The sequence below is a fragment of the Protomyctophum bolini genome (genome assembly GCF_963924005.1).
Source record: "Protomyctophum bolini genome assembly, chromosome: 16".
NCBI lineage: Eukaryota > Metazoa > Chordata > Actinopteri > Myctophiformes > Myctophidae > Protomyctophum > Protomyctophum bolini.
In genome coordinates this window covers 30,969,278-30,990,149 of record NC_137877.1, presented here as the reverse complement: position 1 = coordinate 30,990,149, position 20,872 = coordinate 30,969,278, and the positions used below count along the sequence as shown (strand labels likewise).

The 20,872-nt window shown below is 39.1% G+C and overlaps 4 protein-coding genes across 8 annotated transcripts in view; 2 read left to right on the top strand and 2 right to left on the bottom strand.

Annotated features, from left to right (window-relative positions):
* ppp1r9ala (protein phosphatase 1 regulatory subunit 9A-like A) overlaps positions 1–3,917 on the top strand; it is a 29,122-nt gene extending 25,205 nt beyond the window's left edge. For 2 of the 3 annotated variants that reach the window (XM_080786069.1, XM_080786067.1), the window contains exons 17-19: positions 692–808; positions 1,719–1,907; positions 2,480–3,917. In XM_080786069.1, coding sequence (XP_080642195.1) covers positions 692–808; positions 1,719–1,907; positions 2,480–2,638 — 465 coding nt within the window. In that variant the 3' untranslated portion in view covers positions 2,639–3,917. The remainder of the gene's footprint in view (positions 1–691; positions 809–1,718; positions 1,908–2,479) is intronic. The other variant, XM_080786068.1, reaches the window with a different exon arrangement.
* Positions 3,918–4,059: 142 nt separating this feature from the next.
* pdk1 (pyruvate dehydrogenase kinase, isozyme 1) lies at positions 4,060–13,030 on the bottom strand. 2 transcript variants are annotated; one of them, XM_080786071.1, is made up of 12 exons: positions 12,891–13,030; positions 11,777–11,939; positions 11,157–11,298; positions 10,985–11,056; positions 10,350–10,534; positions 8,779–8,874; positions 8,480–8,557; positions 7,447–7,523; positions 7,170–7,268; positions 6,580–6,690; positions 5,877–5,990; positions 4,060–5,761 (listed from the first exon to the last, which is right to left on the bottom strand). In XM_080786071.1, exons 2-12 carry the CDS (start codon positions 11,892–11,894, stop codon positions 5,621–5,623), a joined length of 1,233 nt encoding a protein of 410 aa, XP_080642197.1. In that variant the 5' UTR covers positions 11,895–11,939; positions 12,891–13,030; the 3' UTR covers positions 4,060–5,620. The 2 variants fall into 2 exon arrangements, with proteins under 2 accessions (XP_080642197.1, XP_080642198.1); XM_080786072.1 differs by lacking the exon at positions 12,891–13,030 and adding an exon at positions 12,036–12,226.
* nup62l (nucleoporin 62 like) lies at positions 12,416–15,268 on the top strand. Its single transcript, XM_080786070.1, has 2 exons — positions 12,416–14,213; positions 14,368–15,268. Exons 1-2 carry the CDS (start codon positions 12,702–12,704, stop codon positions 14,524–14,526), a joined length of 1,671 nt encoding a protein of 556 aa, XP_080642196.1. The 5' UTR covers positions 12,416–12,701; the 3' UTR covers positions 14,527–15,268.
* Positions 15,269–17,072: 1,804 nt separating this feature from the next.
* Positions 17,073–20,872, bottom strand: part of itga6a (integrin, alpha 6a) — a 52,710-nt gene continuing 48,910 nt past the window's right edge. For both annotated transcript variants that reach the window (XM_080786725.1, XM_080786724.1), the window contains exons 16-26: positions 20,737–20,823; positions 20,570–20,649; positions 20,408–20,485; positions 20,214–20,316; positions 19,901–20,077; positions 18,824–18,922; positions 18,446–18,562; positions 18,256–18,354; positions 17,991–18,116; positions 17,683–17,815; positions 17,073–17,205 (exon numbers count right to left, since the gene is read on the bottom strand). In XM_080786725.1, coding sequence (XP_080642851.1) covers positions 17,708–17,815; positions 17,991–18,116; positions 18,256–18,354; positions 18,446–18,562; positions 18,824–18,922; positions 19,901–20,077; positions 20,214–20,316; positions 20,408–20,485; positions 20,570–20,649; positions 20,737–20,823 — 1,074 coding nt within the window. In that variant the 3' untranslated portion in view covers positions 17,073–17,205; positions 17,683–17,707. The remainder of the gene's footprint in view (positions 17,206–17,682; positions 17,816–17,990; positions 18,117–18,255; positions 18,355–18,445; positions 18,563–18,823; positions 18,923–19,900; positions 20,078–20,213; positions 20,317–20,407; positions 20,486–20,569; positions 20,650–20,736; positions 20,824–20,872) is intronic.

The following is a 20,872-nucleotide window of genomic DNA, read 5'->3' as shown; positions in this document are numbered from 1 at the left end:
TCTAGGATGCTAATCTCAAACAAATTATTGTCTGTGTGACAGTAGTGTAGAAGTGGGTATGTGGTAGTGATACCTCAACAATCATCTAATTTTCCGTTTGTGTGAAAACAGAATGGCCTGGTTGCAGTAGTCCTGGTTTGGATGATATTCTCCTTGTTAAACCTAATCTCTGTCAGTTGTGGGTTTAACTTGTAAATGTAATTGTATCATTATACTTTGCATGCATTAACTTTCACCTAATAATACTCATGTAATACATTACCCCATACCCAATATTGTGTGACATATTCCTTCTGTAGAAGTAGCAGTTGTTGAAGTAGTTCTGTTGTTGGTGGGATGGTGTTGGGTTTTGACCAGTACCTATTTTTATGTATTATCTTCTATAATCCCCATCTGATGATAACAATAACTGACCTAATGTAAGCATAATGTTTCAGACTATACTAGGATAATTTACCAGAACTCCAATCCTAACTGATGATGTGATCTTGTAGATATGCTATTTAAAAAGAAATCCTGAAATTGTGAAACATTTTAACAATTCAAATTTTGTATCGGGGGGGTTCCTCCCTCAAAATATTTTCAGATGGGGGACCGTGGCCAATTTCATATTATTTTGGGGGTCCTTGACTTGAAAAAGTTTGAAAACCACTGGTCTAGTTAACGTGTTCCTTGTCTCCAATTTTTCCAGAGTTTGTCAGTCATAGATGACTCTAACCCTGGCAGCCCCAGTTCAGACATCTCAGGGTTAGTCGCTGAACCCAATCTGTCTGGGCGCTCACACACTTTAACCTTCTCTTCCAATGAGGTGAGTGCTCTCTTTGTTGCACGGCAACAAAAGCTGTGTGGGATGCTTGGATGTGTCTGAAAGCAGACATTCTCAAGCATGCTCTTTGAGTTGTCCCTCATCCTTCCTTCTCATGGCTATGATTTTATATAATGAATGAAGAGAAGACCACAGAGATGCATGCATGTGTTGACGTTGTCTGTAGTGTGTTAAAACAAGTCTTGGCTTAGTTCTTTTTCATTTTGCCATAGAATAGGTGTAGTGTACTGTTAGTTGGTGCTTAGTGTTGTGTCAAGCTTTCATAGAGCCTTTGTATTTCTATGCATGTCCAAATATATGTGCAGTTGCTGACATTTCAGGTAATTATTTCTCTGAAAATCATTCAATGTATGCAAGTTACAGTAGAATTTGTATTTTGACATGCTCCCAGTGTGTTCCTCATCCATAGTTCAACCACATACTAGCATGCAATGCATGTTCTTAGCACCATTCCATGCATGTTTTTATACACATATTTCACATGGGGGGGAAGTTAGTGTGCCCTATTATTTAACAACTCTACAGACGACCCTTGCTGTGTTTAGTATCATAAAGTATTCACTGACCAAGATTATTTAAAAACAAAAACATTATTTTAACTTTATTTTGCCTTTGAATGTAAATGAAAAATTCCCCAAATAAATACTTTATAACCCATTTTCCCCTAATGAATCTTGATACATGATTGTTTGATGTATATTTGGTGGTGGTGATCCCTATTGAAATACAATGTTTACATTTCCAAGTTACATTTTCAGTTTTACACATTTAGAAATGTTCTATTTAGCACAACAAAAGTTGGGAAAGTTCTGAAAATGTAAGTTGGTGTGTCAGTCAGTCAACACTGTTTTCTGATTATGTGTTGCTTCTCTTATCTCCCTTTGTTCTACAGACCTTGGATGACGAACCACTGCCTACAGGAAAGGACTATCAATGGCAAAACCGGCCTGTCACTGAGTGGACTAATCAGCAAGTCTGTCATTGGTTGATGGGCATGAATATGGACCAATACACACCAGAGTTCACAGCCAAGGGAGTGGATGGCCAGCAGCTCATGTATCTGGACAGTGACAAATTGAAGGTGAAATATCAGCAAAATTGCTAGACCACTAAACTTCCTAAATAAAGATGGAGCTCTTTATATCAAATATCCTGTACAAAAACAACCCAGTTCATTCTGCAAGTAATCTTCCTCTGATCAGGATTTGCCTTTGACTGCCACCATATGGCCAAAACCATATCTGCAACAGCAGAGGGAGATGTACAGTATATTATTGTGTATCAAGGACATAAATGAGAAATTATATGGAAAATCAGCACTGTTAAATCGTAACATGACACATATCAATCAAGTATGGATATATATATATTTGGTTTGTGGTCAGCCCAAGGTTTCTGGCAAATTTCTAATAGGGCAAGATCACGTTACCAACTAGAAAGTTTGATGTCTGGGATAGTTTCAACTTAGTTACATACACTTGCATGACACGATTACCTCCCACTTAATTAAATTAAATTAAATACTGCTGAAAAACACACTGCCAGCTGTTGCAGCCTCATTCTCACAACAGACACACTTATCGGTATGTCGCACTTATTTCAAAACACAGCGTTATTTTCCATCCTAACTGTTTTTTGTTTTGTTTCTGTCAGGCCCTTGGCGTGTCCAGTCAGAGTGACCGTTCAACCATCAAGAAGAAGCTAAAGGATATGCGCAAGGCCCAGGAGAAGCTGGAGAAGCAGAAGGAGAAGAGAGAGAAAGAGGCTCGGCGGAGTGGCAGGCTGCCTGCCAGCACAGACTCTGTCTGCTGAGCTGATCCTAGCACAGACTCTGTCTGCTGAGCTGTTCCTAGCACAGTCTGAAATGTCTCAGCTGGACACTAAGACACTTCTTTTACACGCCAATATTGCACATGCGCCATTTGCTTCTATCAAAGGCACATGTTTAAATGCCACTAATGACTATAGGCCAAGTAGGCCATGTTGATCAGCCATGGCTCATAATGGATGTGACTATTTCCTTTTGCTATTATACAGTGCCAGGCACCATTTCCTTCTCAGTCACTCCTTACACATAATTAACACTTTAACGCCTCTGATTAAACCATTTAAATTGTGACTATACTATAATAAGGCTGAGGAGAGAGGTGACAAATGTTGGGTATGTGACCTAACATTGTTTCTTTTGTACCACTATAAAGCTATAGGCATATAAAATGAAATGTAGTTGAGGGAGACACACCTTTACATATGGAAGTAAAATAAATATACTATACTGCTTTTTAAACATTTTATATTTTATTTTTGCTAGTATAACCTGCCTGTAGCCATGTACTGTACAGATCTTTTTTGCAAGAACAGCTATTGTACAGTAAAAAGATAAAAGCACTATATTGTCTTTTAAGCTTCAAGGGGTGAGATGGTTTTTAAGTGTATAAATGTTTTATACATGTGCCTATTAACTGCATAACATTTGAAAAGAAAAATGGAAATATGATTAAGGTTAATTTTATACTGTATTTGTTTTTCTACTAAGTAGAATAGCAAGAATGAGAACATTTGTGCTGAATGGAGGGGAAAAAATCATGTGATGACGGGAATGCTGCTTCAACTGTGTCAAGATAGGGGACTACAACCTAATTTACGTTCACGAAAATAGTGTTTTTCCATCAGAATACAAGTTACTTTCAGTGAGAAACACGGTCGTAGATCAAAAAATACATAGAACTACACTGTGGTGCAATGCAACAAATTTCATTTATGAAATGGTACCAAGTTAATTATACACATCATGCTGGTCTGCTACACCGTACTGGTCTGTTAAAAATGAGATGTACTTGTGACGAGGAATCTTCTGAGTAAGGAACCAAGATTTGTGTATTTGTGAATGAATGTTCAGGAACACGACAAGTGTCTATCGCAAAACAAAACCCTTCCTTTTTGTCTTGTTGCAATTTGAGCACAATTTAATTTGTATATAGTAAATTGGTGGACTGCAAGAAAGTTTTTTGCCTCTCGAGACAGAACCAGATTTATTGGTACAGTATACACTACAGTAAAAGCAGCATCAATAAACTAATTTTCACTTTAAGAGATGCAGTCATATCATGTTATATCCTCCTGTCTTCATTGTAGATACATTTACACTCCTGTGTGTGCAGTGACATGTTTTGGCTTCTTGTCAGTTCTGGAAAGGGTATTAGTTCTACAAGGCTACTGTGTTGGATTATACTTTTTTTTAAATCCCCATTAAGTTCTGATTATTTTTCATTTAACATATGATATATTTCCAGTTACTCTCAATTTTGTATCAATCTCCTGGCAACATTGAACTTTAACCTAGCATCCATATTCGGGGCTAACGGTCAACGGAAATACACAAGCTCAGACGTTTAACACATGGCTGGCACAAGTAACTGCAGAACACAATTACCTGCCCTAGGCCACTGAAGTGTTAGCTCCAGCCTTTGGTCAAGGGCAATGGCATGTACTCAATATGAGCATATTTAGAGCTTGTTTTTGGAATATTTTTATGCTTTTTCTTTAGATAGCATAGACCGGAAACTTGAGAGGCATGAGAGACTTCACAGAAGCCAGGTACACACTCGGTGACTCACAAGGATCATTATGGTCAGTGCACTAACTGGTTTTAACACCAGGTACCCAATATAGACTAATTCTGAGACAGCTGCTATCTGGTCACTAGCCTCAAGGAGCCTACCTTCAGTTGAATAAGGAGGGAGACAATGAATGTCAGATAAGTCTCATTTATAAATATATTTAGAAAATAGCATGGATCAACACTTAGTTAACTAGACTGGTGCCCAGCTGTAGTGCACAGTAACAATGGAAGTTGGAGATCCATGCCCCACACAGCTATAGCCTATGCAATATCCGTTGTACCCGTTCCACCCATCTGTATGTCCCTTTTATGCCCATATATGGAAATCTCTGTCTGTCTCCTTGTCCTTTATTATATGAAGTTCTGTCAGGCATGCCAGACAGACAGGCCAGCTCCATATATGGAGCCCGGGCAGAGACCTTTTGTAGCAGTTCTGGACAACCGTGGGTCCAACGGACTCGACACCGGCCACTGACTGCACTCCCTGTGGGGGTGTGGAACGTGTCACGTGTGTCGAATTTGAAGTCGGTGGGGCGACATAACTCAAGTTACGTGCATTACAGCCGTACACTGACAGAGACATGGTGCATTTAGATTTAGGTTGATTGTTTTATTGTCAACAAGTAAGTCCCCCCATTCAACAATACTGTATGGAATCGAAATGGTAATACGTAACAAGGTGAGGTCTTTTAAAGAGTGTTTTCAGCAGCAACTGCTACGTCATTTGCATCTGGAAAACTACCTCAATGACTTAAAACTTGAACCATTAAATACAATATAGCTTAGTTGAATACCTGTTTCCTATTCTTAAACCTCTGACCAGGCATAAGACGACAAAATACAATCCACACACATACAGAATAAATACTGTATGAAGAATGTAAATACTGCACGAATGTTTCCAAAATAAAAGCAGAAAAGCAATCATGCCATATCAATCAAAACAGCTGAGCATAAAAAGGTTTTTCTTTGCTTTCCTCTATTCTAAAAAAATGTTTTGTTCTTATGAAATGTGTGGCACATCTCCTTAGCTCTGTATAAGGAGAAGGACATTTGAGCAGAGCTCAATGCAACAGCTTTAATAAAACAAAAGAGAGGAGACAGCATCTTTCCTTCACTGCACACCAATCCAGTGTAAAACAACTGTTTTCCCTTGTAGACCCATCATGCGTCTAAAAACTACGAAATGTTGTCATGTCCTTTGGCTCCTTGCTTGGTACACACCAGTCATCTGCCTCCTGGATAGTCTTATAGTGTTTCCAAGCTGACTTGTTGTATACAGGTAACCTCTCAATGGACTCTGTAGATAGAGCCTACACACATTTTGGAGTTATTGTTTTGGGAAAATGCAGTTAATAAATAACGCATTAAAAAGGAAGAAAGGGTTGTAAAAGAGACATGCACATAGTTGATGTAATACTGACTTACCCGTATGTAGATCACAGCATCTGTGCCATAGCCCTCCATGGAGTACAGCTTTAGGTCCCCTTGAAAGTACCTTGCATAGAGTCTTGAGATTGGTAGACCATACCCATAGCCAGCCTTTAGTAAAAGGTAAGAGACAACCATGTTATTATCCTATAAATCAAAAGGCATATCAAATATATAACCACCGAAAGTGGTTTGATATTTATGGTTATATTAAAAGTACAATACCGATAAGGCTGCACGTTATCGTATCGTTATCGAGGTATGCGCAATATCAGTATAGCAAAAAGGCAACGATATTGCAATATGATATATCGTCAATATATCATTGATATATCGTGACTCGTGAGTGATATTGACTTATTATGCAGTTTTTGGAATAATAATTAGTTTTCAATGTTGCAACATAAAATATAGAATATGACATTTTAACAGTAATATCGTAATTCGAATCCATTTTGTCCATATTGTGCAGCCCTGCATACCGATGTCAATACATATCATTGTCTATTCACAGCTTTGGTAATTTATCATAGGCAAACATTTTCCTGTTACTGACTGTATCTGAATAATTTAGTCAATATTGGTATGGCTATACGTCATGTATGTTTGATTTGCAAATCTGTCTTTTCTTCATAGGACTATTAAATTACAGCACATGATAATATTAAAAACCAATTTCTTTCTGGAAGATCAAACTCACCAGAGGAGCAGCACGTGATGGCTCCATACTGGGCCGTGGGGCAGTGGAATAGGTATATGTGAACAGTCTATCAATCTTCCTTAGTGGCACCCCTCCACCGCGATCGCTCACCTGAGGAAGAGATTCAACACATTACAACAACAAATAGGCTTATCAGCAAACAGTCAGCACAACATCCAAACCGTGCGTGTGCTGTCTCCGTCATGTCTCTTTCCAATATTGGTGTGGCCAGGACAGGACTACCGGAGCCCTTGCTGTTTTTTGTTACTGTTGGATAACAGTAAGTTACTTTAGCCCAGAGAGCAGACTAATCAACTCCTTTTGCAGTTTTCTGATCTGTTCTAGAATGGTGTTTTAGTTACTAGTTACTGTTACTCTAATTAGCATTCAGGTGAGGGAACAAAAACAAAGTGGTGCAAACCAGAAACCACAACCGGAAATCACTTCCTAGTTGGCATGACCTAGAGTCCTAGACTGATCACACAGGTCAGTTTGGAATTAAATCCACGCAAGGTTAGTTCTAGGAGAGAAATAGCCAATTAGAATGAACCAATCCTGAGTGTAAAGAATAAGGATGGAATGAACCATACTTTGACAGTCAGGTCTTCGGTTCCGAGAGCAACCTGAGCATGGATGGGAGGATACTCTATAGAGTCCCCATGTAACTCCATAGTGGCCCTCATGGCATTCTAGAACATTGGAGACAACAGTCAAAATGATCAAATTATCTCTTTTTCATCATAGGAGACAGTACTGTGCGATACCAACATGAAAATGCTAACTTTGCCCCAAAAACATTATGTACTGATCAGAAAAGCAATGTGCAATTTTCTGCAGGAAAGGTAGTTCTAAAAAACGATTTCCTACCTTGAACAGTTCAAACACCATGTGATACAGATGGGATGGAACATAGACTACAGTTAGGGATTTCCCCTCTTCCTTTACTGTTGGAACAAAAGTTAACTATTATTTATATAGGCAGACAGACAGGCACAATGCATATTAATGGACATTACATGTGAATGTAACTTAAATACGCTGGATTTAGCAAAGATGCTAGTTTACATTCACACATTCATAAAAAATAAATAAAAGCAGAACAGGCAGACAGTGTAATACATTACATTAGGAAACAAGCATACAACAAATCTGGATACTTAACTTTGGTTGATTATTTCTTCCATTTATTAATACCAATTGTTATTGTATTTTATATCATTTACAGCTTGTAAGGACCAGGCATTTGTGGATGAGCAACACAACTGAAAATGTGGCTAGGTTGGTGATGACCACCATAAGGAGGTGCCCCAGCTGTTGTGGCTGTGTATGGATCTTCCAGACGCTACAGAGTTCCCAACTTCCCTACACTGAGTGTCAATATGTGTTATTTTATTACTGTGGGAGAGTGTGATCATCTAATCAACTAAGCAACTAAGCAAAGAAAGGGTGAATACCAACCATGTTTAGCTGTGTTGCTCATTCCACAAATGTGCAATACACGATAAAATAAAATACAATACAATACCAATTAATATTAAAGAAAGAAATAAGGAGAAATAACCGACCAAATTCCATCTATATGGTTTAACAGCGTTTTTATAGGGCAATACAGATATAACTAAAGTAACTTTAGCAACAAAGTGCAGTATTGCTTTCAAGTAATGCAGGATATGCACTAGACTGACTATGCATGATGGACACAGGTTTGGTTGCCGAGTAACATTCTTTTATAGATTGAATTTAAAGGATGGAAATGAAGGACAAAAAACAAGTACGTTCATAATGGAAATAAGTTGCAGACTCTGTGTATTATCTTTAGACGTTTCTATGAGAAGCATGTACCATGTGTTTTTCTTTTAATCATAACATCAAATAAATCAAATCAAGTGTAAGCGCATACCATTGAATTCCTCTAGCTCCAGCTCTGGAGCGTTCATGTAATACCGATAACAAAGGTTTCTTGCATTTTCATATGCATCTGAAAAATAAAAAGGCAATATATATCGATACTTCACTTTAAGCACCAATACAGTAGATTACAATACTATATTATTATACTATTAATAATAACAATGTTTGAATGTATGTATGTATGAATGAATGAACCATTGTAAAGCACTTTGAGCACTTGGAAAAGCACTATAAAAATGCAATTCATAAAAATGCATCAATGACTGTGTCTACCATAACAAAACTCACCCTTGACCACCTCACTGACAGAACAGTTTGGATCAATACTTCCAATTTGATTAGGGTGTGCAGGATTCACCTTAACCTTCCCACCAAAGAGCAATGCTGGAATGAGAGAAGCAGGGTTGTGATTAGAGTCATCTACCATTTGCAAATAAACGGCAGTTAAGTGTTCATTTAAGGAATTTGAATTTGTGTGCACTTGTTCAATAAAGATACAATGTAATAGGCATTACACAACATTTCCATCAAGGACCTTCTTCAGGCATCTTTGAGTCTCGACTGAAATGTTTTTTTTTATGCTTTTAAATCCATTTTTCTCCACAATTTAGTTCCTCCCCACACACATTTGTGTGTTGTCACTATTGTTGTATCCTACTGACTCACCTGCCAGTGAGGAGCCCCCACCGGGAGGATGTAGAGCCTTCGTCCTACTCCTGCCTGCCCAACACTCCCTGCTGACAGGCAGGGAGCCAGCCCGTAGGAGTTCGTACAGTACATATATCACCTCACATGTCCTTTCCCGGGTTCCCTCCCCCGAACACAGGCCAATTGTGTTAGTATAGACGCTTAACAAAGCCAGATGCACCATGGTGGATTAGTATTCACAACTTTCGGTGGTGCTTTACCAGTGCGCCAACCGAGCTCCCTGAAATGTTGCATGTTAAACTGTATCTTTATTGAGCAAATTCAAAGTGTGCAGGTGTCCTTGGTTCCTTAACCACATGAACTTTGACATCCTCACAATGTACTAGTATACATCGTGTCACAAGTATAGAGCCCTAGGGACCCCACAGTCACTCCAGTCAACAAAGCATATTGGTGTTAAGTGGTTAAATTATCACAATGGTTTAGGCCCTAGGGGATTGATAACCAAAGAAAAAAAACAATTCTCCCTAAATATAACCATCAATTCAACACAAATGTTACAGAAATATCTATGATCATAAGTATGCACAATTGCACATCTCTTGTGCCATACAACTTGTTTAACTCTTAATTCTTACACTCTCTCAGAGTTAAATTAAAACAGAGAATACACAGCACAGTAAAACCAGACTAAGTACCTTTGCGAACAAAATGTCAACCTGGGAAATATATTCTATGATAGAATATTGGATATAGATAGACTTTCTATCCATAAGAAACATGTTACTTTGAAAACTTTAGAAAAGATGGGCATAGCATCCCATGATCTCACTGAGCTTTTTTTCAGGCTATTAGACATCTAAAATGTCTAAATGGTATACATGCCCGACCCAGTTATGCAATACCCGTTGTACGCATTGTCACGCATATGCATTGTACCTGTTGTACCAGTCTGTCTGTGTCCCTTTGAAGACCATAGATATAGTCTGTCTGCCTCCTATGTCCCTTTTATGTCCATGGACTCAGAGATCTCTGTATGTGTCTATCTATCCTTAAGTTGTCCCTTTTATGTCAGGCACGATGCGCGAAAGACAGACAGACAAACACACACGATTTTGTGCACTTACAGTAGGATAACAATAACATATTTGAAGAATTAGTAGCTGACAAATAAGAATAATGAAAACATAAATGATGTCATGAATACTCACTATGCTGGTTGAGCAGCATTCTGATAGATATTCTACTCATGTAGAAGCGATCCAGAAAATACTGAACGTTCTGGCTGACAACTGGGTCTGTACCATAGGCATCCTTGTACTCCACAACTCCCTGAGCCATAGTTGGAATGACATCATTATGGCGGTTCCTGATTTTTATGACTGCATCTGTAAAGCTACATAAACCCAGATAAAATAATGGTTACAGCCACAGGGATTAAAATAGGGTGCATTTTGCATCCCAAAATGCTGTTTATAGTTAAGGTACGCAATAAAACAACGACCTTTGCATCCACAGGATGCACTACTGTACTCAGCATGTACAGTAAAAATAATACACGTAAATGGGAGTTAAATGCTGCAATTTGTAAAAAAAAATATATAATTATATATATATATATATATATATATATATATATATATATATATATATGACTAACGTCGTTGAAGTGGGACTCATAAAATGTCCCTGGGACTCATCTAAAAGACCATCCCTGCATCCCGGGACTCATTACATTGAAAACCTATTTACATCACTGAGCCATGAAAAATAATAAAGCGTATTCATCAAAGTCATAAGAAGCAGTGAATGAAAATAGATTGTTTAATATTTTTAAACAACTTACCCATGTGTCACTTTCTCATCATCTGCATTTTTGTCTTTAAATTCAATAATATCCTGGAGACTCTGTGCATACCTAAGTGGGTAGACAAACACACACTTCAATATCAATGCACTGGCACTGACAGGCCAATATTGGTAAAGTAATGACTGAGAAAATGGAGACAACCACGTACCAGCTCTGCACCAAACTAACTGACGGGGTCCTTAATAAGTTATCAGGTAACAAACTTATCTCTTTCATGATATTTGCCAGCCTTACAGGCAACTCATGTCTAAGGAAGGCAAATGACGTCCTCTCACATGCATTTTCTGAGCCTGAGAGATATTTAAAATAAAATATATTTATTCAGAAATATCAGTGACATTCAAGATTTGCAATGTTGCATCTTAATTATACACAAGAGTACAATTTGGGTATTGTGACTCAACATTGTAGCAGCAATAACATAACAACAATAGCCCTAGAATGTATGTGATCTCATACATACAACAATAACAAAGAAACTATACTTCTTAAGTTGCATCCATATATGTATGTGTATCACACTATGTTTGCGTGTACTAATTTACACACAGCCGCAATTTCAAAATCTAGAGTTGCAAACTGCGGCTACATTTACCTGTGCAGCGGCCTTGCTTATTGATATGCTAAATGTCAAGTATGTCATACAATACGCATGACATTATACCTTCCCCAGAGTTGTCTGAGGCTGACCTGTGCAACTGGGCTTTTCCCATTAATATTGTGCCACGTCTGTGTGCATTTCTGTGCAAATAATTCCACTTCACTTACCAAAATCCAAGAACTGCTTCATTGAAAGCGGAGAGGGTGAAAATCTGGAGTAATAGTCGATGTCCTTCCCTATGGAGAGTTTGGAGACACTGCTCCTTAGAAAGCTGAAAATTCTCATCTTGGCTGATTTAGAGTAGGTTCACTGCCGGATGACGACGATACCCTGAATGTATTACAGATCATAAATGCTCATTGTTGACAACATCCGCAACAAAATCCTGCTGCTAGACTAGACAGACTGTTGAGTGTTGACATTTACTGGCGGGGTCGCGGCTAACAGTACTTCAGCGAATCTCACTGTGTTATTAGGTAGCTCCGAAAGAGCCTACTCATTCATTCCTATTCATTTATTTCTTACATAATCCACGTAAACATAAGTTAATACAAGTAAATGACTCATTCAAATATAGCAGTTTGCTGCTCGTGCTACTAAACTAAGTAAACAGAGACAGGAAAAGACTGCAAGAATAGAAGAGCGCATCTTTCACATCCGCGATTACTTCCGTATTTGCGGATTTGCTCTTACGACGTCGACGTTTAGCCTCATATATAAGAGAGGGAGAGACAGAGAGAACAGCATCATTTCTATTTTGAAGATCTTTGACGACCTTTCTTCAGCGGTCTTTCCGGTTGCAACTTGCGTCACTTCCCTTAGTCAGCCGAAGAAATGCCTGTTTCGGTTTTAAGCTAGCTCTGCAAGCCACGTTTCCCCGAAGTTTACCGGGTTTTTTGATCACCAGGTCTTTTTCCGTGGTAATACACTATTGAGTTTTTACTTCTGTTAACCATCCAGGATACCGGGCCTAAAGCTCCAGCTTAAACCGGCTATTTCCAACGTGGTCGGTTGACCGCCAAAAGCTACGCGAACACAACGAATCGGAAAACAAGTAAACGCATCAAAGCTTGACGCGATCCATCGGAGAGAATGAGTGGTGGATTCAACTTTGGTGCCCCAAGTACGGGGTTCACATTTGGAACCCCTAAAGCTGCTGCTGCCGCTCCCCCCAACACTGGATTTGGTATGGCGAACTCCACACCGGTAGCTCCGGGCGGCGGGTTCTCATTCGGAACCCCGGCCGCTGCTGCACAGCCCGCCCAGGGCGCCAGCACTAACCCGGGTGGAGGATTTAGCTTCGGTACTCCTGCAAAAAGCACCGCAGCAGCAACAGGAGGAGGCTTTTCTTTTGGGACACCGACGGGTACATTCAATCTCGGACCCACTCCTCAGCCAGCCGCGCCAGCGGGGATGACATTAGGTTCCACAGCTGCGCCTGCCTCTGGTACAGGCTTTGCACTTGGCGGTGGTCTCTCCATGCAGACCGCTGCTGCTGCTGCCCCCGCAGGTGGGGGGTTCTCCTTTGGAAGTGCACCACAAGCTCAAATGCAGCCTCAAGCTCCAACTGCGGCAACAATGATGGCAACACCATCCGGGGGCCTATCATTAGGTGGAGGGTTTAATTTTGGTGCACCAAAGGTCCAGGCTACCACTGCAGCCCCTACTGCTGCCGCAGGTGGAGGGTTCTCCTTTGGCAGCAGTGCTCCTCCCACTCTCACCTTGGGAGCACAGACCACAGCTGCACCACCCGCATTAACAGCAGCAGCTGCAGCCCCAGGTGGAGGGTTTAGTTTTGGCGTCAAACCATCAACAACCCCAGCGCCTGCAACAAGTGTACCAGCTTCCATGGCTGCCCCTGCTGGCTCTTCACTTTTTGCTATGCCAGTCACAGCAGCCACTGCGACAGCAGCAACTGGATTCCCCTTGGGTGCACCGGCAACTTTAGCAGCACCCACTGCCCCTATCTCAACTACAGCAGCTGCAGGAATCCTGGGCTCCTCTTTTATGCTCAAGCCACTTGGAGCAGCCACCATCACTTCTGCACCTGCCTCTACAGCTGCTGTTGCTCCTATTGCTACAACTGGCGTGGCTTCTGGATTTTCGCTCGGACTCAAACCTGTAGCCACTGCAAGCAGTACAATAACTGCTACGGCAACCACTGCTCCTCCGGTGATGACCTATGCCCAGCTGGAGGGTCTCATCAACAAGTGGAGTCTCGAGCTTGAGGACCAAGAGAGACATTTCCTGCAGCAGGCAACCCAGGTCAATGCCTGGGACCGCATGCTGGTGGAGAATGGGGAGAAGATTACATCCCTGCACAAGGAGATGGAAAAGGTCAAATTGGATCAGAGACGACTGAACCAGGAACTGGATTTCATCCTGTCCCAACAGAAGGAGCTGGAGGACTTGCTTTCCCCACTAGAGGAGTCCGTAAAAGAGCAGAGTGGAACCATTTACATGCAGAACGCAGATGAAGAGCGTGAGAGAACATACAAGCTTGCAGAGAATGTAGATGCACAGCTCAAAAGGATGTCACAGGATCTGAAGGAGATCATTGAGCACCTGAACACGTCTAGTGGCCCAGCAGATACTAGTGACCCAGTAAGTGATATCACATTTTTCTGTGTTGTACTCTGTGTGTGTGTGTGTGTGTGTGTGTGTGTGTGTGTGTGTGTGTGTGTGTGTGTGTGTGTGTGTGTGTGTATTGTACATGCATAATGTTATATGTGACATTAACTTCTGGTATTTTCCTTAGCTTCAGCAGATCTGCAAAATTCTCAACGCCCACATGGATTCACTTCAGTGGATTGACCAGAATTCAGTTCATCTTCAGAGGAGAGTGGAAGATGTGTCCAAACTGTGCGACAACCAACGCAAAGAACAGGAGAAGACATTTCGCATAACATTTGACTGATTTGGATGGAATTAACAGCTACTATTGTGATTTAACAAAATATTTGTCATAAGTCAGAAATAGGGATGGATTTTCTAATGTTTCACATTACAGTTATTCTTGTATTACCTTCCATTTTATGCTTTTGATGTTCTTGTTCATCACACTGGACATCTTATTGCCTGAAGATGTAAACTTTCAGTGGTTGGTATTAGTTTGTTTTATCAGGCTTACTTTGTGAAAACAAAGTTTTCTCGTCTGTTCTCACATACAGTTTGTGCTTATAATAAATACTATGAATAAATAAAATAGTCATTCTTTGAATAAAAATGTGGATATGATATGTCTACAGTTGCAGAAGTAATGTTTAACTCTAGCACATGAGTAACATCCCATCTGAAATATATTTTCTGCAGAAAAGGTTTTCTATTATTACAGTAATGTTGCATTTTGTACAGAATAAAAATAGGCCTATAGGCAATGTCAAAGTGAGTATTTGCACTTTCACTTGGGTATTTGTAGTGGCTAAATAAATGGCTCATCTACAAGCCTGCAATATGTTGTGAGAAAAAATATGTGAAAATGGCCGATCTACAATCTGCCATTTTCACATTTTTTGGGGAAATGTAAACAATGCATTGATTATTAAAAAATTAAAGTAATACGTACTTTTGTAAACGTTAAGTAGTTTTTAAAAGCAAGTGCTCCAGTACTTAGACTAAACTCCACTAATACTAAGTACCTTCTTTGTATGAATAAAAAAAAAAAAGTCCAATCTGTATGGTAGAGCAGTGATACTCAAATAGATTTACCCGTGGGCCACATTACAAAAATGGCAAGGGGCCAGGGGCCAGTAGATAAAATTACGACATTAATGATACTACCATTTCCGCAATTACAATTTCCGCAATTTCCATTTCCGCAATTTCCATTTCCATTTCCAACTATTACTGGCAGCTGGGTTTCATCATTCAAATAAAATAGAATTCTGTCCGTTTAGCTATAAAATTATGTCAGGGAATAGGGATACACAGTATATGTCTTTCATTTGCATTGCATCTCCCCCCCCCCCCCCCCCCCCCAAGCTTTTATTTTCGTTCGAGTAATAGTACAACTCTAATAGTATTACTTATAATAATGTAATTAAAGATAACTTCATTCAGATTTATTTATTTTTATTTCATTTTCCAGATTTTTTTTTCTTCTTTTTTTTAGATTTTCATTGGTGGGCCAGTCATAATGGTCCCGCGGGCCTGATGTGGCCCGCGGGCCTGAGGTTGAGTATCACTGTGGTAGAGTATGTTAACAATGTAATTTATATGATTGGGGAATTTGGGGCAGTTGTATTTTGTCTACCTGGTAAAAATGTCAACACTTACGCAGGAAACGTGTAGAAGAGGAAAGTTAGTGCTGCTTTAACTCAAGTACAAATTTATCAAGATAAACTTTCACTTGAGTAATATTTTTCCAGGAATTAATTTGACTCAAGTACCGAGTACTTTGTCCACCACTGAAATAGGTACAGTACAGATTATTTTAAACATGAAAGAAAGACAGCTTAATGAAATGGAATTGAAATGCATTGCTTTTTGAGTTCTTGGAAATATTTTTATTTTCTCATTTAACATCTCAAGAACCAACAGTGATGAGACATTCATTTTCCGTCACATTTCTCTGAGGGTAATTTAAACAACTTTGTTGTTCTGCATAAACTTCCCTTTAGATTCATTGAAAGAGGTATGAAACAAACAGTGACTACATACTGTACAATGGATATCACCCAAATGTCAATGCTGTGAATATGTGTAATAATCCACAGAGCTGAATTGATGTTATTGAATGTTTTAGAAATCAGAAGTATTTCATAGTAAATCTTATGTTTCTATTAATACTGTCCATTAAGGACTTTTTGTTTCGGAATACTGAAATAAAATAATGTATTGCTTTACATTCATGTAACACTGCGCTGACAAAGAACTTAATAGCTGCAAACCAACAAAGGGCTTGGAATTAACCTGCATAGAAATAAAATTATGCATAAAAGTCCACCAAACATGCTGTACATTTATAGAAAAAAATAAATGGGCACACCATTTTAAAATATGAAAGGAATAAGTTGGTCTACCCGGCAAGTACTTTCTAAGTAATACTGTGCAACTCCAAAAAACAGTAGTAAAATGTACCCTTTCTTTGTTTCACTCAAAACTAGCCCTGATATAAAAAATACTCTTTGGCTAATTGTAATCTGCTTCAACAAATACAAAATAAATATACATTTTCCTCAAGTATTCAAATATATACAAAACATAAACAACATTTGCCAACTGTACATTACAGGAATTCAGAGACATGATTGTGATAAAAACTAGTTCAAAGTAAACTATCTACAAATAAACACCATTGAGTAGTTATTATGTTCTCCAAAGTCAGTGAACATTTCAGAATGAAAGATGATAGGGTCCATGCTTGTGGCTTAACCTCTGGGACAAGAAGGTGATGATCCCTGTCTCCATTTAATGTGAATGGCGAAATGTTTCAGGAGTAGCTCTCATTCTCACTCCAAGAGGTCATCCACTGCTTTTTTTCAAAAGGATCAAGCTTCACATTTTCATCTTTGTACTGATGGGATTCCTTTGTTATTCTTACTGCGTGGTACTTTGGAACGCTGTCATCATACTTGGATCGTTTGAAGAATCCACACTGGGAAGAAAAATATCCTCCATTACAAACTACACTAACAACATAAATTAACGCATACTGTATGTATAATGTATACAATGTAAGAGAAAGAAATGTGTGTAGTTTTGTTAGTGCTTGCCAGAGAGAACAATTTCATAGCCATGCAAGCAAAGCAGTAACAAGCAGAATATGCTTCAAGTGCTTGCAAGATTTATTTATTTTATATAAAATCATTTAAAGTTTGAAGAGGGGGGAAATATCAGCCTGTTGATAAAGAAAACACGTTAGTATTAAGGTTAATATAACATTATGTTAATATGTTAAATACATTCTGTTCTGACTAGTGATTCCACTGGCTTTAGGACAATATGTGAACTTTTGAATTATGTCCACTGAATCTGTCTATTTGGCAGTTAGGCACTTCCTTTAGAGAACAAGAAGAGCGAGGTCATTAGTCAGTCATAACCACACTCCATGTTAACAGCTTATTGTTTTTACCCTGGGACTGAATACATGTCAGGCATTAAGCATCGGTAGAGAGTTTGTCTTTGTCAGAGGGCTGAACATGGATTTCTGCCTTGTGAATTGCAGCGTCATACTGGTCTTTTGGAGCTCTCTTGAAGAAACCACACTGGAGGAGGGCAAGGGTGATGATGAATCATTATGGGTGACAAAATGAATTATTATTTGTGAGAGACTGTATAGCCAACTTAATACCCTCCCATCCACACAGGAGAACTGCAATTCAAGTGGCTGTCGGCTTATAAAAGCGCAACACCAGAGAAACTTAATTGCCACGGTCTTACCTTCCAGAGTATAAACACTAGCAATGCTAGCATCAGGATGCCAGCGAGAACAGCCACAAGGATGATCCACCAGGGAGCTCCTCCGTACTGGGCAACCTTATTTTCTGGGAACACTGTCAATCTCACCTACAATCACCAATGAAAATATTGGATACAACGATCAAGTGATTAATAACCAAAAATTACTTTGATATTATGTCTTTACGTCTATTCATTTATATTGGTAGTTTGCAGACATGGACGGATTATTGGGCCAGTCACTCACCTGAGTCTCAGCATTTCTCATGATCATATTTTTTGCAGGGTTGTCTAGCCTGAGTGAGGCTTTCACTATAATATCAATGTAGTTCAGCGAAGCATAGTTCTGTTTAAAGACAAAGACAGTCAATCAGTTCAAACGGTCATAAGAAATCATGAGATTAAGCTCTGGTGGTGCAGAAATGTTGTAAATGTACCTCCAGGAACGTTGAATTCCATAATCGTGCTCTCAATGCAATCACTGCTGTACTATCCAAGCCCTGAAGGGGGCACTTGATAACCACACATTTGGCATCATATCCATTCCCACACATCTGAGGGAAAAGAACAAGTATTATAAAATATTCTGGCCACCATATATTGTGCAACCACTCCTACAACCAGCAATGACCGTGTATGTACCTGTGTACCTGTGTACCTGTGTAAATGAGCATGAGTATGTGACTTATTTATACCAGAAACAGAGAGAGGGGTAGTGCTGTGTCTCTAATGAGAGAGAGAGGGGGGGGGGGGATTGCACCACTCAGTTCACACGTGTGTGATTTTTTTAAATACTACTGATGCCAAAAACTCACCAAAACTTTGTGCTTTCTTTTGTCCAGCAGTAAAGATATTTTACTGTTAGATGATTTTCTTCCTCCAACTTCACGCTTGGTTCTGGATGAGGATGACTCCTGAAAACACATAATTTCCCATTTACTCTAATCTAGTCCAATATTGATCATATTCACATATTGGCCACTTTGCTCTCACATCAAGCTCTCAGGGGGTGTAGAACTCCAATCCCAGAGCATGATGCAAAATGGTCACTGAGTGAATATAGCCCATTGAGCAGAGTACATTTGGTTTGCTTATTAGAAGATGTGACTTAAAGGTAGGGTAAGTGATATGTTCTGATGTAATCATTGTTCAGTAACAGTGGTCTCCCCGTGTCTCCAGTTCTTTAATAAACAGAAAATACTTTTTTAGGCAGGTGACACATTTTCAGTCAATCAGGAGAGAGTACCCATTTATCAGCTTCTATTTGTCATCACTTCCAATTTTACTTGTTTAAGTACTCTATCCTGATTGGATAAAATAGGTATCCCGACCTGAAAATGCATTCAGTTCAGTTCAGTTTTATTTTGGTCATAGAATGAACATTACATGTATTCATTTCATCATGGGTTTTTTTACAACTTTTGTAAAGACCAAAAAGGTTTAGGCTGAAGCCAATGGCTTATTTTGTCTATTCTTTAGACATAAGCAGACTTTGAGGGGAAAAAAGAATAACTACAAACAAGGGGGGACATAAAACAAACGAAATGAGCAAAAGACACGACAGGGGAAGACAAATTTGGTCACACAGAATCCAGAGCCGCACGTAAGAAGACATGTTATTTATACGGTTATAACATTAGGCTACTTTATCATCATAATAATTATGTACTAATATATGATTAGGATATGATTAATAGATATAGATACACTAGATTATAATAATGTTCTATACTTATCTATTATTTTAGATTTATAGTACATTCTTTTAAATGTATTAAGCTGGAGAGACATGGAAACTCCTGTTACTGAACAAACACTTTATAGAGCTTAACTTACCCTACCTTTAAACTTTTGCATGATTTAGCATCAACAAGAATGGACAAAGGATCTACCTCTATGACTGTGAGGGGGTTGATCTCAGACTCAGGAGAGCATGGGACCTCCTCCAGGCCTGTTGTGCTGATCTTCACCAGATAGAGGAGCCATTTCCCATCTACATTCTCTTTGGGCCACTGAATGTTAAGCGATGCTGTGCCAAAAGAAGTCAAAGGCTTCCCCAAATTGTTTATCTGGGGGAATATTCAAAATAGCAGGTGCTAGTTATATTATACATTCAAACCAACTTAAATCCTGTAACAGTACTAGTGGTTGCTGAAGGAGGATTGTTGTGACTACTAGAGAATTATTAAAGAAGGTGTCATTTACCCTGAACTCGTAGTTTATCAAACTGCCGATCTCATCTTCTGTCTTCATGGCACTCTCACCTTTCACAGCACCCCCAAAATATACCTGGGCAGGCCTTGCTACCCTGTTGGAAAACACACACAATTCTTCAGTATACATGATGATTCCAACTAACAATTACATTTATGTAAGTAAATGAGTAAGACAGGACATACCCAGTGACTGACAGCGACAGCTCAATTACTATCTTGACCTTTGCTCTCACAATGGCAATTTCTTCCTGTGTACTGGTCCTAATAGAAGGAATTATCATTCATAAGTATGAAATAATAATTGTTGTTGATGATCACACACATGCATTGGCGGTTTATACTTACGTTTGTAAATGCAATAGGATGTCGATCTCGGTAGTTTCGAGAGAGATATCCACAGTGCTTAAGAGAATGTAAAACGTAGCCTAAAGACAAAACAAATAAATCATTAAACATGGCTAAAATATATATGTTGCACACTATAATGAGCAGATGAATGACTGCTACCATACCTCTGAGTCTCTCTTGAGTGGATTGGCCAGGTCACACCATGCTTGAGAGCCATTCTGGTTAGCAAGACAGATTATTTGTCTGTCCCTCTGAAAAAAGAGCATGGTGCAATGTTAAGAAGTATGGAGTGTCACTGCA